Below are 13,064 nucleotides of genomic sequence, written 5' to 3'. Positions count from 1 at the left end.
TTCATGATATGTTTTATCAGTTTTAATTTTTTTTTTACACAGCTGAGCTAATGACATTTTTTCATGTACTGCATTAAAACATCTAGGACAAGATTTTGAAAATAAAATAAAATATTGTTGATAATATTTGGTAACACAATCTTTGTGATTTTATTATTTAAAATGGGGCTTTTGTTTTTGTTTCTTGATGCTTTTAAATTATACAGCTCCTAGTGAAACATTAACTGAATTAAAATAAGAATATTAACCAGAAGTACAGAACTTTTTGCAAAATGTTTCTGTGTAGTTTCTGTGTGTAGTTTCTGTGGAGCCAGATAGGAGGAGGAACTTGCTTTTTGTCTTTTGCCGCAAACCTGGTGCCATCTACCCTTCTCGGTCTTTTTAGGATTTTTGGATTTTAGAAGCCCTGATAATGAAACTCTCATATATCTTCCTTGGGTTATTGCAGGTAGAACGTGAGAAAGCTATTCTCCTGGCTAATCTTCAGGAGTCCCAAACCCAGCTGGAACACACAAAGGGGGCACTCACTGAACAACACGAACGGGTGCACAGGCTCACTGAACACGTCAACGCTATGCGGGGTCTGCAAAGCAATAAAGAGCTGAAGGAGGTAGACTTTGAGAAAGGCCGAGACTCCGGGGAGGAAACACACGATTACGAAGTAGACATCAACGGCTTAGAGATCCTAGAGTGCAAGTACAAAGTAGCCGTTACAGAGGTGATTGACCTCAAAGCTGAAATAAAGGCTTTGAAAGAGAAGTACAACAAATGCGTTGAAAGCTACACTGAAGAAAAGGCCAAATATGAGGGCAGGATCCAGATATACGACGAACAGGTGACAAACCTGGAAAAGTCAACGAAGGAAAGCCACGAGAAAATGATGCTGATGGAAAAAGAGTTGCAAAGGATCACAGGGGTGGCAAACGAGAACCACAATACTCTCAACACAGCCCAGGATGAGCTGGTGACTTTTAGCGAGGAGCTGGCTCAGCTCTATCACCATGTATGTCTGTGTAACAATGAAACTCCTAATAGGGTTATGCTGGATTATTACAGGCAAAGTAGAGTCACTAGGAGTGGGAGCCTAAAGGGACCTGATGATCCAAGAGGGCTTCTGTCTCCACGGCTTGCCAGGAGAGGAATGGCATCCCCAGCAGAAGCCAGGACCCCGAATGAACAGATATCGAAAGAGAGCCTAGAAGCCAACAAAGAGCAAAGTCCAACAAAGACGCCCACAATTTCTCCTGTCATCACAGCCCCTCCTTCCTCCCCAGTTTCTGACACCAGTGACATTCGCAAAGAGCCAATGAATATTTACAACCTGAATGCCATAATAAGGGACCAAATCAAGCACTTGCAGAAGGCTGTGGACCGGTCGCTGCAGTTATCCCGGCAGCGTGCGGCGGCCCGTGAACTGGTGCCCATGATCGATAAGGACAAGGAGGCCTTAATGGAAGAAATACTGAAACTAAAATCCCTGTTGAGTACAAAGCGAGAGCAGATAGCAACTCTCAGGGCAGTGCTGAAAGCCAACAAACAGGTAAGCTGTCTGTTAATTGTGTATCTGCAATTAGATCAGTGATTGGTATGTTTTAATGAACAATTTTAAGGATTCTGTTAATTTGTGTAACATATGTTTACTGTACCAGCAATCTGTACTCACAGTAAAAAAAATTTTTTTTTGACTACTGCAAACAGACTCCCTTTTTGACTACTGCAAACAGACTAACACGGCTACCCACTGTGAAGTAAATTTTTTGTATGCCTTTATTTTTTTGTTTGATCCAGTTTAAACAGGGAAGCCTTGGGAAGCCCACGAGTCATTCTCCATATGAGCACTATGTCATGTGCAAGTTCCCGAAGTATGAGGGCGCTCTGCTTTCCATTCAGGGAGAACTCTCATGTGGAAGCAGCCAAAATCATGCTCCAGCATAGTAGCCATTAACAAAGACAAAGACTTCAGAGCTCCAAACATGGAACTCTTAGCATTTTGTCTCTTGTGATCCCATGTTCATGATTTTGGAACTGCACTCTGGACATCCACTGAAGTATCTCCATCACCGTTCTTGGGGGGGGGGGGGTTCATGTCAAATCTAAAAACATCTGATTTGCATTTTACAAAAATCTGAAAAGGTAGCCTTTTAGTTGAGAGAACTATGTGCAGGTCTACAAGTTCTGTGCTTCAGACAAAAAAGGTTGGTATGCACAACTGATGGGGACATAATAATACCTCATACTAGAATATAGAATCACGGATGCTACCTAGTGGCTACCGAAGGAACTTCCATGGACAGCTGCCCATTACTAAAAGGAACGACAGCAAAATTCTGTGCATACAGTCTGCTGTTATCCTCTTGTGAAAATCACTGGTTCTGTGATATAAATACTAAATCAATATAATTTCCTCTCGGCTGTTTTTGTGCTTAATCCTCTTTGTTTAAAGCTATATATCTGCCTGCATTGTTAAAAGAACATATTAATTATTTACACTGACTCCCAAGAATTCATGCAATTTGATAGTAAACATACAAAGCAAATTTATAGCGTTGTATGTTTATAATTGCATGGGTTGTAATAAAAGCATTTATATAGATAGCGGCTTTGATCTTTGTTATTTATTTATTTATTTATTTATTTGATTTCTAACCTGCCCTCCCCGGCCAAATTGTAGGTGACAGAGTTTTATGAGTACTAGTGTGCTCAGAGCCATTGTTTATCAGAAATGATAGTCCTATCCATAATCTATTTAAGGTAAAGCACTTGGATTTAAGTGGATTGAAACCTTTACTCTCTTCATTTATCCACCTAAAGGCAAATCTATAGTCTTGGGCTCTAATCTTCCACAGCTATATATACGGGGGAGAAAACTGATTTTCCATTTAAAACTAGCTTGTGAGTTCAGCTGGGTAATTGCCTGCGTACAAAACGTGTCTGCGTAAGTATGTGCTCCCCCCACCATGTGCTGGCTTGGATCAGATTTTTGGAGAGGCAGGATAGAAATATTCCAATTAATAAATGCGCTGTCTAGGGTTACATCTACACCACACTGAGAGCCATGGTGTAGTGATTAAGAGCGGTGGACTCTAATCTGGAGAACTGGGTTTGATTTCCCTACTCCTTCACATGATGTCTGCTCGGTGACCTTGGGCCAGTCAGAGTTCTCTCAGAACTCTCTCAGCCCCAGCTACCTCACCAGGGGCCTGTTGTGGGGAGAGGAAGAGAATGTGATTGTAAGTCCCTTTGAGACTCCTTAAGGTAGAGAAAAGCAGGGCATAACTACTTCTTCAGTTTGCAATATTTTTATATTCCATTTTAAGTATCATTTATCACAGCATATTTTAGGGGCAATTTATATAGTCATCAGAATCAGGTGGTAAAGCTTTACCTGAACTATACCATTTTAGGAGGAGAGCTGCATGTTTGGATGCCGCCCCCCCTGGAAAAAGCTTGCTACATGTAGAAAACTACATAAGAAGAGCCTGCTGGATCAGCTGAATGGTCCATCTAGTCCTGCATACTGTTTCACACCGCAGCCAACCAGTTGGCCTGAAGAACCAAACAAACAGGGCATAGAGGTTGAGGCCCTCCATTGCTGCTGCCTCCCAGAGCTGGTATTCAGAGGTTTCGTGCCTCTGTAGATGGAGTTAGGATTGCCAGGTCCCTCTTTGCCACCGGTGGGAGGTTTTGGGGGCAGAGCCTGAGGAGGGCGGAGTTTGGGGAGGGACCTCAATGCCACAGAGTCCAATTGCCAAAGCGGCCATTTTCTCCAGGTGAACTGATCAGTTGTAGGCTAGAGCTCAGTTGTAATAGCAGGTGATCTCCAGATAGTTCCTGGAGGTTGACAACCCTAGTTTTAAGCCCGAGTGGGATGCTGCAAGGTTCTTCTTAGCAGGAAGTTGCTGGGGGTCCACTTAGATAGGTGCCAGTGTTTCTAGGCTTGCAATATGTTTCCAGCCACTACATACTACTGTTCCTGAGGGCCATATAGAGCACGCACAGCACCAGCACATGAAGGACAGTTAGTGGTTTTGCTAAGAAGCACCTGTGAAACTTTCTTGTGGTTTTTCTTACTGTCAACACTATCCTGGCTGCCAGTACATTAGTGTTTCCCAAACTGTATACGTGTGCTAATCTGCTACCTTTTGTAACAAAGCTTGGACAAGTATAAATGGAAAATTGAGCAAACCACATGCAGGGGCCAAGAATGAATCAATAAGGGGCCCAGCAAACTTAAGAGAAACACATGCTTAAAGCTTATGTAAGGAAGGGAACAAGGAAACAGTAAAATGAAAAACAATTAAGGTGTAAGATAAGTGTTATGCCCTTATATGGAACCAAAGATATGTATAAAAGGTGTCTGAAACAACTGATTGTTGAAGAATTGCTTTGAGCGATGATGGTCCTTTGTCTCCCGCCGGCTAATGGAATAAAAACTTCTTTTCTCTCTCAAGCTCAGAGTCATCTCTTCCTTGTATTAGGGTCTGAACAAGGAGGAGTGCCCCCTTGTGGCCAACAGTCCCACTTAATACCTTACCTCCTTCCATCCACTTTGTGGGGATTTTTGAAAAAAAAAATTTAAATTAATTTTTAAATAAGGGTACAGAAGAAAAACGAAGGAAAAACAGATGGGGAAAATAGCAAGGGGATTTTTTTAAATAGTAATTTACATTAATGCATTATTTTCCCTTGTATTGTGAATATTTATTCAAGCCATGTGTTCAGAATTAAAATGCAACAAATTTGGTGATGTTGAACTGCAAATAAGGGGGGGGGGAAACCACGTAGACTATCCATTATTGAGTTTTTGCTAGAAAGAAGCCAGCATCAGCACTGCAGTGACTCTGTCTGCGTTTTGCTGAGAAAGGAGGTTTCCCCCCCCCTGTTCTTTTGCCAGTTGCAAATTGTATTTTTGCTGCATGCTTTGCTTTTGGAGCAATTTTGTTCACTTACATACTGTACGCAGAGATAACTTTGGGAGTGAGGGAGGAACTTTGTGACTCTAAGCAGTTAATGTTTTCTTTGAGGGAACTGGTTATGAATTCCCCTCCCCCTTCCTGTGCCTGATGCCTGAATATTTGATCATGCACTGAAGGTTCGTTGATCAATTCTGCCTATATGATACAATACTCTCTTCTCAAAACCCTTTCCCCCACATGCATACCCACCTCTCAAGACAACGTATTTCTCTGTAGTGGTTTCTTTTGTTTCCTTGTGAACTGTTTATATTTGGTCATATTTTACAGACTCCTTATAGCCATAAAATTAATAATTTGCCACAGTTTTCAAATTTCAAAATTTCCTTTTATGGAAGTGCTAAGGGACTTGGTTCTTTGTAAATGTGTGCTTAGTAGGTGATGATGATGATGAAGAAGAAGAGCTGGTTTTTATACGCCAACTTTACCACTTAAGGGAGACTCAAACTAGTTTACAATCTCCTTCCCTTCCCCACAACTGACACCCTGTGAGGTAGGTGGGGCTGAGAGAGCTCTAACAGAGCTGTAGCTTGCCCAGGGACACCCAGCTGGCTTCATGTATAGGAGTGGGGAAACAAATTCAGTTCACCAGTTTAGCCTCCGCCACTCATGTGGAGGAGCGGGGAATCAAACCCGGTTCTCCAGATTAGAGTCCACCACTCCAAACCACCACTCTTAACCACTACACCATGCTGGCTCTTTGTAAGTCTCTGCTTCCCCAAGGTCCACACACCTTCATTTTTAATAGCTTGCAAAGTTGGCTTGGTTTCATGCTTAGGTACTTTCATCTCAGCATGAACAGAATATGCTTTTGGATGAAATGACAATTTAGTTCTCAAGGAAAGACAAACTGAGAATTGGGTAGAGCACCTTCACCGTTTTCCTTCTCAGTAATAACCCTTACAATGTATATTGCTTTCCGTACTTGATACTGGTTGGTATATTCACTGTATGTGCAATATTGAATTGTGGAGCACATCCAAATATATCTGAATGTGGCAAGGAAAGCTTAGAATAGTTGAGAACGCAATTCTATAGGATCTTGCAGAAAAACCAAAATGCCCCTTTTGTCCGGATCAAATAGACTCCCTAGCTCACATTGTTTTAACATGTCTACACAATAATATTGCATGAAATAAATATATCACTCCTTGGATAAAACAGCTAAAGACACTATCTGAGAAGCGAACTGCGTTATCTGTTATCAAATAGGTCATTTGCATGAGAGATGTGGCAACTTTTCTCTTTATAGTGTCAAGGTAAAATTAGATTTCATTTCCCCTTTTTATAATGTGAAGTGGTTGATGGATAGCCAGCCAGTGGCTGTTAAATCTAAGGAAAAGAATTCTGTGGGATCAAAGTTGGGATTTGAAGAAGGATTAAGGAATGGTTGAAGGAGAAGCATTTATGAAGATGATTCTAACCTTTTGCTTAAAGGTTGTTTTGTTGGAAACTGCTTTGAGTGACAGGAAAAGTGGTATACGAATACTATAAATAGATGAGAGGAAAAACTACAAATAATAGAGAAGTAAAATATGTTCCATATGTTGTGTTGCATTTCTGTTAATTAAATGCACATTTTAAGAAGAACTCTTCACATAATTTCATCATTTGTACATAATTGCTATCTCCTGAAACAGCTGAACTGGTTTAATCTATATCTAACAGAGCGTTTCCTCAGTGGAACAGGCTTCCTTGGAAGGTGGTAAACTCACCTTCCCTGGAGGTTTTTAAGAAGAGGCTAGATGGCCATCTGTCAGCAATGCTGATTCTATGACCTTAAGCAGAAGATGAGAGGGGGGCATCTTGGCCATCTTCTGGGGATGAGGTAGGGGTCACTGGGGGTCTGGGGGGGAGGTAGTTGTGAATTTCCTGCACTGTGCAGGGGGTTGGACTAGATGACCCTGGTGGTCCCTTCCAACTCTTATGATTCTGTGGTTCTATGTCTGAAATGGCCTATTGAAACTAGTGCTCTGACTCTGTACATGGGCATAGCTGCACGGAGTGGCACATGCTGTATAGCCACAGAGGCATCCTGTGCAAGGCAGATGGCAGTATAGCTTCTCAGTTGCTGTCCAATTATTATAGCAACTTAATACCATGTATTGGGCAAGTAGGGTTGTGCCAGTGTAGCTTTGGTGGCCAGAAGGCAAAGTAAGTACATCCTCGTCCTGCCTCATCCCTTTTCCGGTACAACTTTTGTTTATCCGTGTTTCTTCCAGAGTTGCAACTTTGCACGTCACTGCTACGCTGCATCTGAGAAAGGGGTTTTGCCACTATAATCCATACTTCTGAGGACTAATCTAAATATTTTACAGAAATACATTAGTTCAATCCCAATGGCTGCTTTTTCCAAGGAAACGTAACTTTGGAAAGGGACAGTGAAGTAGCAATTTTTCTACAGCCCCCAAAACTGTGTTAGTCCTTGTGTGGGGTTCCAGATGTATCTTCAAGGGAATTGCACATCTTGAACCCAGAGGTGGTGAAAATTGGATAGGGGGTTTGCAACAGAAAACATCAGGTAGGGAAAGGACTGAAAACTTTTACACAGCCCGGATAACCTACAAGAACCAATGGACTGAAAACTGTTTGTGAAAAGTCATCCCCTGAAGTTTTCCTTTGAGGAAGTTTTTTAATTTTTTAAAATACATGCAGTTATAATTAATAGCTAGTTCTGGCCTGAGATATCACAACAATCTGGATAAGCTTCCAGAACTAGCACAATGCTACAAGTTGTGATGTTGTCCCAGGGCAGCTGTCCTTTCACACAATCCTTCCAATTTATTTTCTCTCCTAGTGGCTCATAGGATTAGGCAATGAGACATTGATAGAAGCCGTCATTGCAGAGCTAAACCTACAAAGCAATCCTAAACAGAGTTATACTAAATCCATTGGTCAATGGGGCTTAAAAGAGTGTGGCTCTTCTTACGATTACTTTGCTGGTGTCTTAGACTGTCATCATTTTTTTTCCTTTTCCTTACAAATAAATAATGCCTGTGCCTTGGTTTCAGACAGCTGAGGTAGCTCTGGCTAATCTGAAGAATAAATATGAGAACGAGAAGGCCATGGTGACAGAGACTATGACAAAATTGCGCAATGAGTTAAAAGCTTTGAAAGAAGATGCAGCAACCTTCTCATCCTTGAGAGCCATGTTTGCAACCAGGTAATGAAAACAATCATAGCTCACCGTTGTGGCTTCTCTCGGGTGTGTTTCTCTGTAGCTGTGATGTCTTGTGAATGCTGGAAATCAGTGGGTTGAGCCAACCACAGGATTGCACCCACTGACACTGCCCCCTGACCTTATGGAGGTGGTGGATCCTACCCCATCCTACCACTCCTCTGAGCAAACTTTGAAGCTTTTCTTCAGCTGAAGGAACCTTTCTCCAATTTGAGTAGCTGTTCTGTTGGAGGAAGAGCCAAGTAAGTTGGAGGCAGTCTCCTTGGAGGGTTGTTGAATCCATTCTACAGGTTATAGGTTCTGTTCAGCTCGTCAGACCAACTTGCAGAGAGGAACACATGAAGCTGCCTTATACTAAATCAGGCCCTTGGTCCATCAAAGTCAGTATTGTCTACTCAGATCGGCAGCGGCTCTCCAAGGTCTCAGGCAGGGGTCTTTCACATCACGTACTTGCCTAGTCCCTTTAACTGGAGATGGCAGGGATTGAACCTGGGACCTTCTGCATGCTAAGCAGATGCTCTACCAGTGAGCCACAGCCCCTTCCCAGATCAGCTAGTAGAGCCAGTGTTTTCAATCTTGCTCTCCCATTTCATGTATTGTTTCCAATAGGACCTAGTATTATCTCTGCATGATTTATTTTATGTTGCCTTAAGAAAGTTAGCCATTAATAAGGTATTTGCACAGTTTTGAACAAAGGGGTTTTGAGTTCTTGATAAGCAATAGCATCAAAGTCCACTTAAATGCAGAACAATTTGACTTTCTGTGCGCTGGCTTTGAATTGTAATGAGAGTTCTTGTAAGCAAACCGTCTCTGCTTTCAGTATAATTAAATATGTTTCTCTCCAGTACATGACTAATACAATGACATAATGTCTTGGCTTCCATAAAATATTTTAGTTTAAAACTTGATTGGCCACGTCCATTTTTAACAAGTAAAATTTCTTTACATTATTACATTAAATTAATTGCCCTAAGGCAGGGGTCAGCAAACTCATTCGTCAAAAGAGCCAAATATCAACAGTACAACGATTGAGATTTCTTTTGAGAGCCAAATTTCTTAAACTATATAGGTAGGTACACTGTTTATTAACTTAATAAACTTTAATTAAAGTTTTAAGTCTTAATTAAACTATAGGTACACTGAATAAAACTTGATATCATACTTAATAGCGATCTTATTTATTGATACAAATTAAATTGTAAGTCCCTGCCATTTCCCCCTCCCCGTCCGGAGTCCTCGTCTGGAGGCCTGGTCTACCGCCATAAAAGCCTGTTGGTAGACCTGGCCTCCGGCTGAGTCCCATTGGGAGGCCAGGTCTACCCATTGGCTTTCTTGGCAGTAGACCTGGCCTCTGAAGGGGGACTTTTTCCCCTCCTCAGAGTCCAGGTCTACCACCAAGAAAGCCAGTGGGTAGACATGGCCTCCCAATGGGACTCAGCCGGAGGCCAGGTCTACCAAAGAAAGCCAGCCCTGCCCAACAGCTGATAGGCGGGGGGGCAGGAACCGCCGAGCCGCCCGGCCAGCAGTCGTGCGGCTAGAGGGGAGGGGAGGCTTTAGCCTCCCAACCATTGAGGGCAAGGGACCCGGCCATTCTCCATGGCGGGGGGGGGGGCGAGAGAGACCGCCTGCTCTCTCTCTCAGGCGCGCCGGCTCCGCAGCCCGGCTGCCTGCGCGAGCGGGTGCAAGAGCAGGGGCTCCGAACCGAGTTCGGAGACCGCACTCAACGGGCCAAAGAGCCGCATGCGGCTCGGGAGCCGCAGTTTGCAGACCCCTGCCTTAAGGAAATAAGTCAATCATCCCATCTTCTCAAATCATGGTAGCACAGGTCAAAGTTTTCAAATGAGTGAGAGGTGGATAACTGAAGAAGTAATTTTCTTGAACATCTTACAACAAAGAAGCTGTATGAGGAGTCAGATGAACTACATAGAGTTACATATACCCCATGAATGGACACTGTGGCATTGTCTTGCTGGCTAACTGGGGGCATACATTTTCATGAGCAATAGTCTTTTAAAGATGAAAATAGTCTTACTACGGGAGCCCAGTACAGGCTGTAAATAAAAATTGAGGTTGTTCATAACATGAACACATGAAACTGCCTTATACTGAATCAGACCATTAAGGTCCATCGAAGTCAGTATTGTCTACTCAGACCAGCAGTGGCTCTCGAGGGTCTCAGGCAGGAGTCTTTCACATCACCTATCTGCCTAGTCCCTTTTACTGGAGATGCTGGGGATTGAACCTTTTACACATGTAACAGCTGTTGGTGACATTACACCCATAGTTAAATTGGTCTTCTGAGGGCTAGTTTTCAGGGGCTAGTTATTTTTAATATTGTGGATTCATCTCTCCAAGGTTGGGGTTCTTTTCTAATGCTTTTGAGAAAAGTTCATATTGGGTTGATGGAAGTGATGACCAATGGTCCATTCACACTGGTGAATAGATGACTTTTTTCTTCCATTAGATTGCGTAGAAAAACATCAGAATAGCCCAAGTGCACCAAGATAGGGCCAGTGACTGTTAGAAACAATGTCTGTTATTAGGCTAGCACTTTCTCCACCTGCTGTGATCACAGGAATTAGTGGTGGGGACTGCTTCGTCTACAATCAAACCCTTCCAGTAAATTCCTGTAATCAGAGCAGGTGAAAATAGTTTGTGCTGATATTTCCATGTTCAGAAGCAAAGCAGTGTAACAAAAGAAAGTATTTTGTTTAGGGATATGATCTCTAATGGAGATCCCCTCAGTGGTTTGAAGGGATGGACTAGGCTGATACTTTCACAGTAGCTCTCACCATCCCTATAATCCGGGCTGTGTAACCGTGGTCTTGGAATTTTCTTTCCTGACGTTTCGCCAGCAACTGTGGCAGGCATCTTCAGAGTAGTAACACTGAAGGACAGTGTTACTACTCTGAAGATGCCTGCCACAGTTGCTGGCGAAACGTCAGGAAAGAAAATTCCAAGACCACGGTTACACAGCCCGGATAACCTACAAGAACCAATGAACTCTGACCGTGAAAGCCTTCGACAATACATCCCTATAATGTTCCTCTTCTCTTGTTTACTCCAGGTGTGATGAATACGTTACACAGCTGGATGAGATGCAGAGGCAACTGGCTGCTGCAGAGGATGAGAAGAAGACCCTGAACTCTTTGCTGCGGATGGCTATCCAGCAAAAACTCGCCCTCACGCAACGTCTGGAAGATTTAGAGTTTGACCACGAGCAGTCCCGGCGGAGCAAAGGCAAACTTGGAAAGAGCAAGATCGGCAGCCCTAAAGTAAGTGAGGAGGCATCAGCCACCGTGCCAACCATAGACACTTTCCTCCTGCATAGGCAGGGCCCACAGCAGCCAAACATACTGTTCAGCAGTGGCACTCAGAGGAAAAGGTATGCATGCAGTCATCTTTATAGTACAGTGCAGTGGCCTGACTTGAATTAAGGTCATCCACTGAATTGCAAACAACAGTATATATTTTGGTTGGGGGGTCAAGAGGCTGGGGGTGGGAGAGACTTCTCAGGATTAAAACCATGGCGAAGAGGGCTTCTAAATCTCACCTGCCCATGATATTTGTATTCTCCTTTTAAATATGGTTGTGGATCATATCCTGTTGGCATTTCCTGTGTGTCTCGAATGTGTCTGTTTTACCTACGGCAAAATGTCCCTCTGCAGGGAAAGGGCTGTGTCCAAGAAGCACAACTAATTGATCTCCCTGTGATAAACTATGGTTCTGATTAACTGGCCTCTATCTCTTCAATATGGAAATTAGGAGTGTGTATGCTCCATTGTTGTATTTTCTCAACTTCTGTGTTAAAACGAGCAAATGTTCAGAAGCAAATGCTAGTATTTTGCAGCATTTCATGTGGTTTCATCCTGTCAATTGAGGGAAGGGGGGAAGAGAAGGCTGTGGGGGAAATGCTCACTACTTTGGAGAGTAACCACCAGCGACAGAACCAAAGCAAGATTTCTCCCATTTGGAGGCTTTTTGACCAAACGTGCGCTGCCACTGTACTGTCTGGTGTAAATGTTAAACGAAAAGTACTGTAAACGATGCAAGAAAATGTTCATTGAGCGTAAATATTAAGTAATAATTAAAGATCTACATTGTAAGATCAGGATGGGGAGAAGGAAACAGAGGGTTTAACTCAGGCTGACACAATTTGTGGCTCACCTTGCCATGTGTAGCTTACCAGCCATATTATTGAGACTTGGCAGGTGTTAAATAACATTCTTCTCGCAGTAGTCCTTTGCACGCAGTAAAGGATTTATCAAAGATATGGTGGGCTATCACATGTGGCAGGTGATCTGTGCTTGTCTTCAGAGGTCACAACTTGTGCAAATTTGCCGTATTCACAAATGTTAACTATGAAATATGTCTCCTTTGGGGGGGGCTGGAGACGATGATAGGGGATGAGGGCAACAAATTGATTTGCTGTTTCAGAGGAAAAATAATAATATGATATTGTCATTCACAGGGCCATTGCTCAGTAATTAAAGTAAAAACTCTTTTGTTTCCGTATGTATTTTTTTCTTGGATCTCCTGCAAGACTATTCTCACCTTCCCCTTGTGATCAGAACCATCCCAGGACTTCAGGGACCTACCTACTGCCTTTATTAAGAACCCCCCCTGATTACACCTCCACAGAATCATTTCTTCTGAGGGGCCCCCCTTCCATGAATGAATTCTTCCATGGGCACCGTCTCAGCAAGGAAAAAAGGTTAACCGTGGCCATCCCAGGTAAACATTTTTTCCTTGGGTGCATGTAGTGCAAAATGATTAGCTGAGTATTGGATGAATCCTTTCCAAACCCTGCACATTCAGTTTTTAATTTAGGCACATTCACCTGTATTTTAATTTAATAGATCAGTATTCTTAGACTGTTTCAGACTAGTTCAACTGAAGTCAGTGGGGCTAAT

The 13,064-nt window shown here is 42.8% G+C and overlaps 1 protein-coding gene across 9 annotated transcripts in view; it reads left to right on the top strand.

Annotated features, from left to right (window-relative positions):
• Nucleotides 1-13,064, top strand: part of BICD1 (BICD cargo adaptor 1) — a 123,245-nt gene that overhangs the window by 89,249 nt on the left and 20,932 nt on the right. For 3 of the 9 annotated variants that reach the window (XM_056846783.1, XM_056846786.1, XM_056846784.1), the window contains exons 5-7: nt 449-1,540; nt 7,985-8,136; nt 11,219-11,426. In XM_056846783.1, the coding sequence (XP_056702761.1) occupies nt 449-1,540; nt 7,985-8,136; nt 11,219-11,426 (1,452 nt within the window). Of the gene's footprint in view, nt 1-448; nt 1,541-7,984; nt 8,137-11,218; nt 11,537-12,694; nt 12,886-13,064 lie in introns of those variants that run through there. The other 6 variants (XM_056846778.1, XM_056846780.1, XM_056846781.1 and 3 more) reach the window with 4 other exon arrangements.

The sequence above is a fragment of the Euleptes europaea genome, chromosome 3 (genome assembly GCF_029931775.1).
Source record: "Euleptes europaea isolate rEulEur1 chromosome 3, rEulEur1.hap1, whole genome shotgun sequence".
NCBI lineage: Eukaryota > Metazoa > Chordata > Lepidosauria > Squamata > Sphaerodactylidae > Euleptes > Euleptes europaea.
Note: the sequence above shows the minus strand (reverse complement) of the source record. Positions and strands in the feature narration are given on the sequence as shown.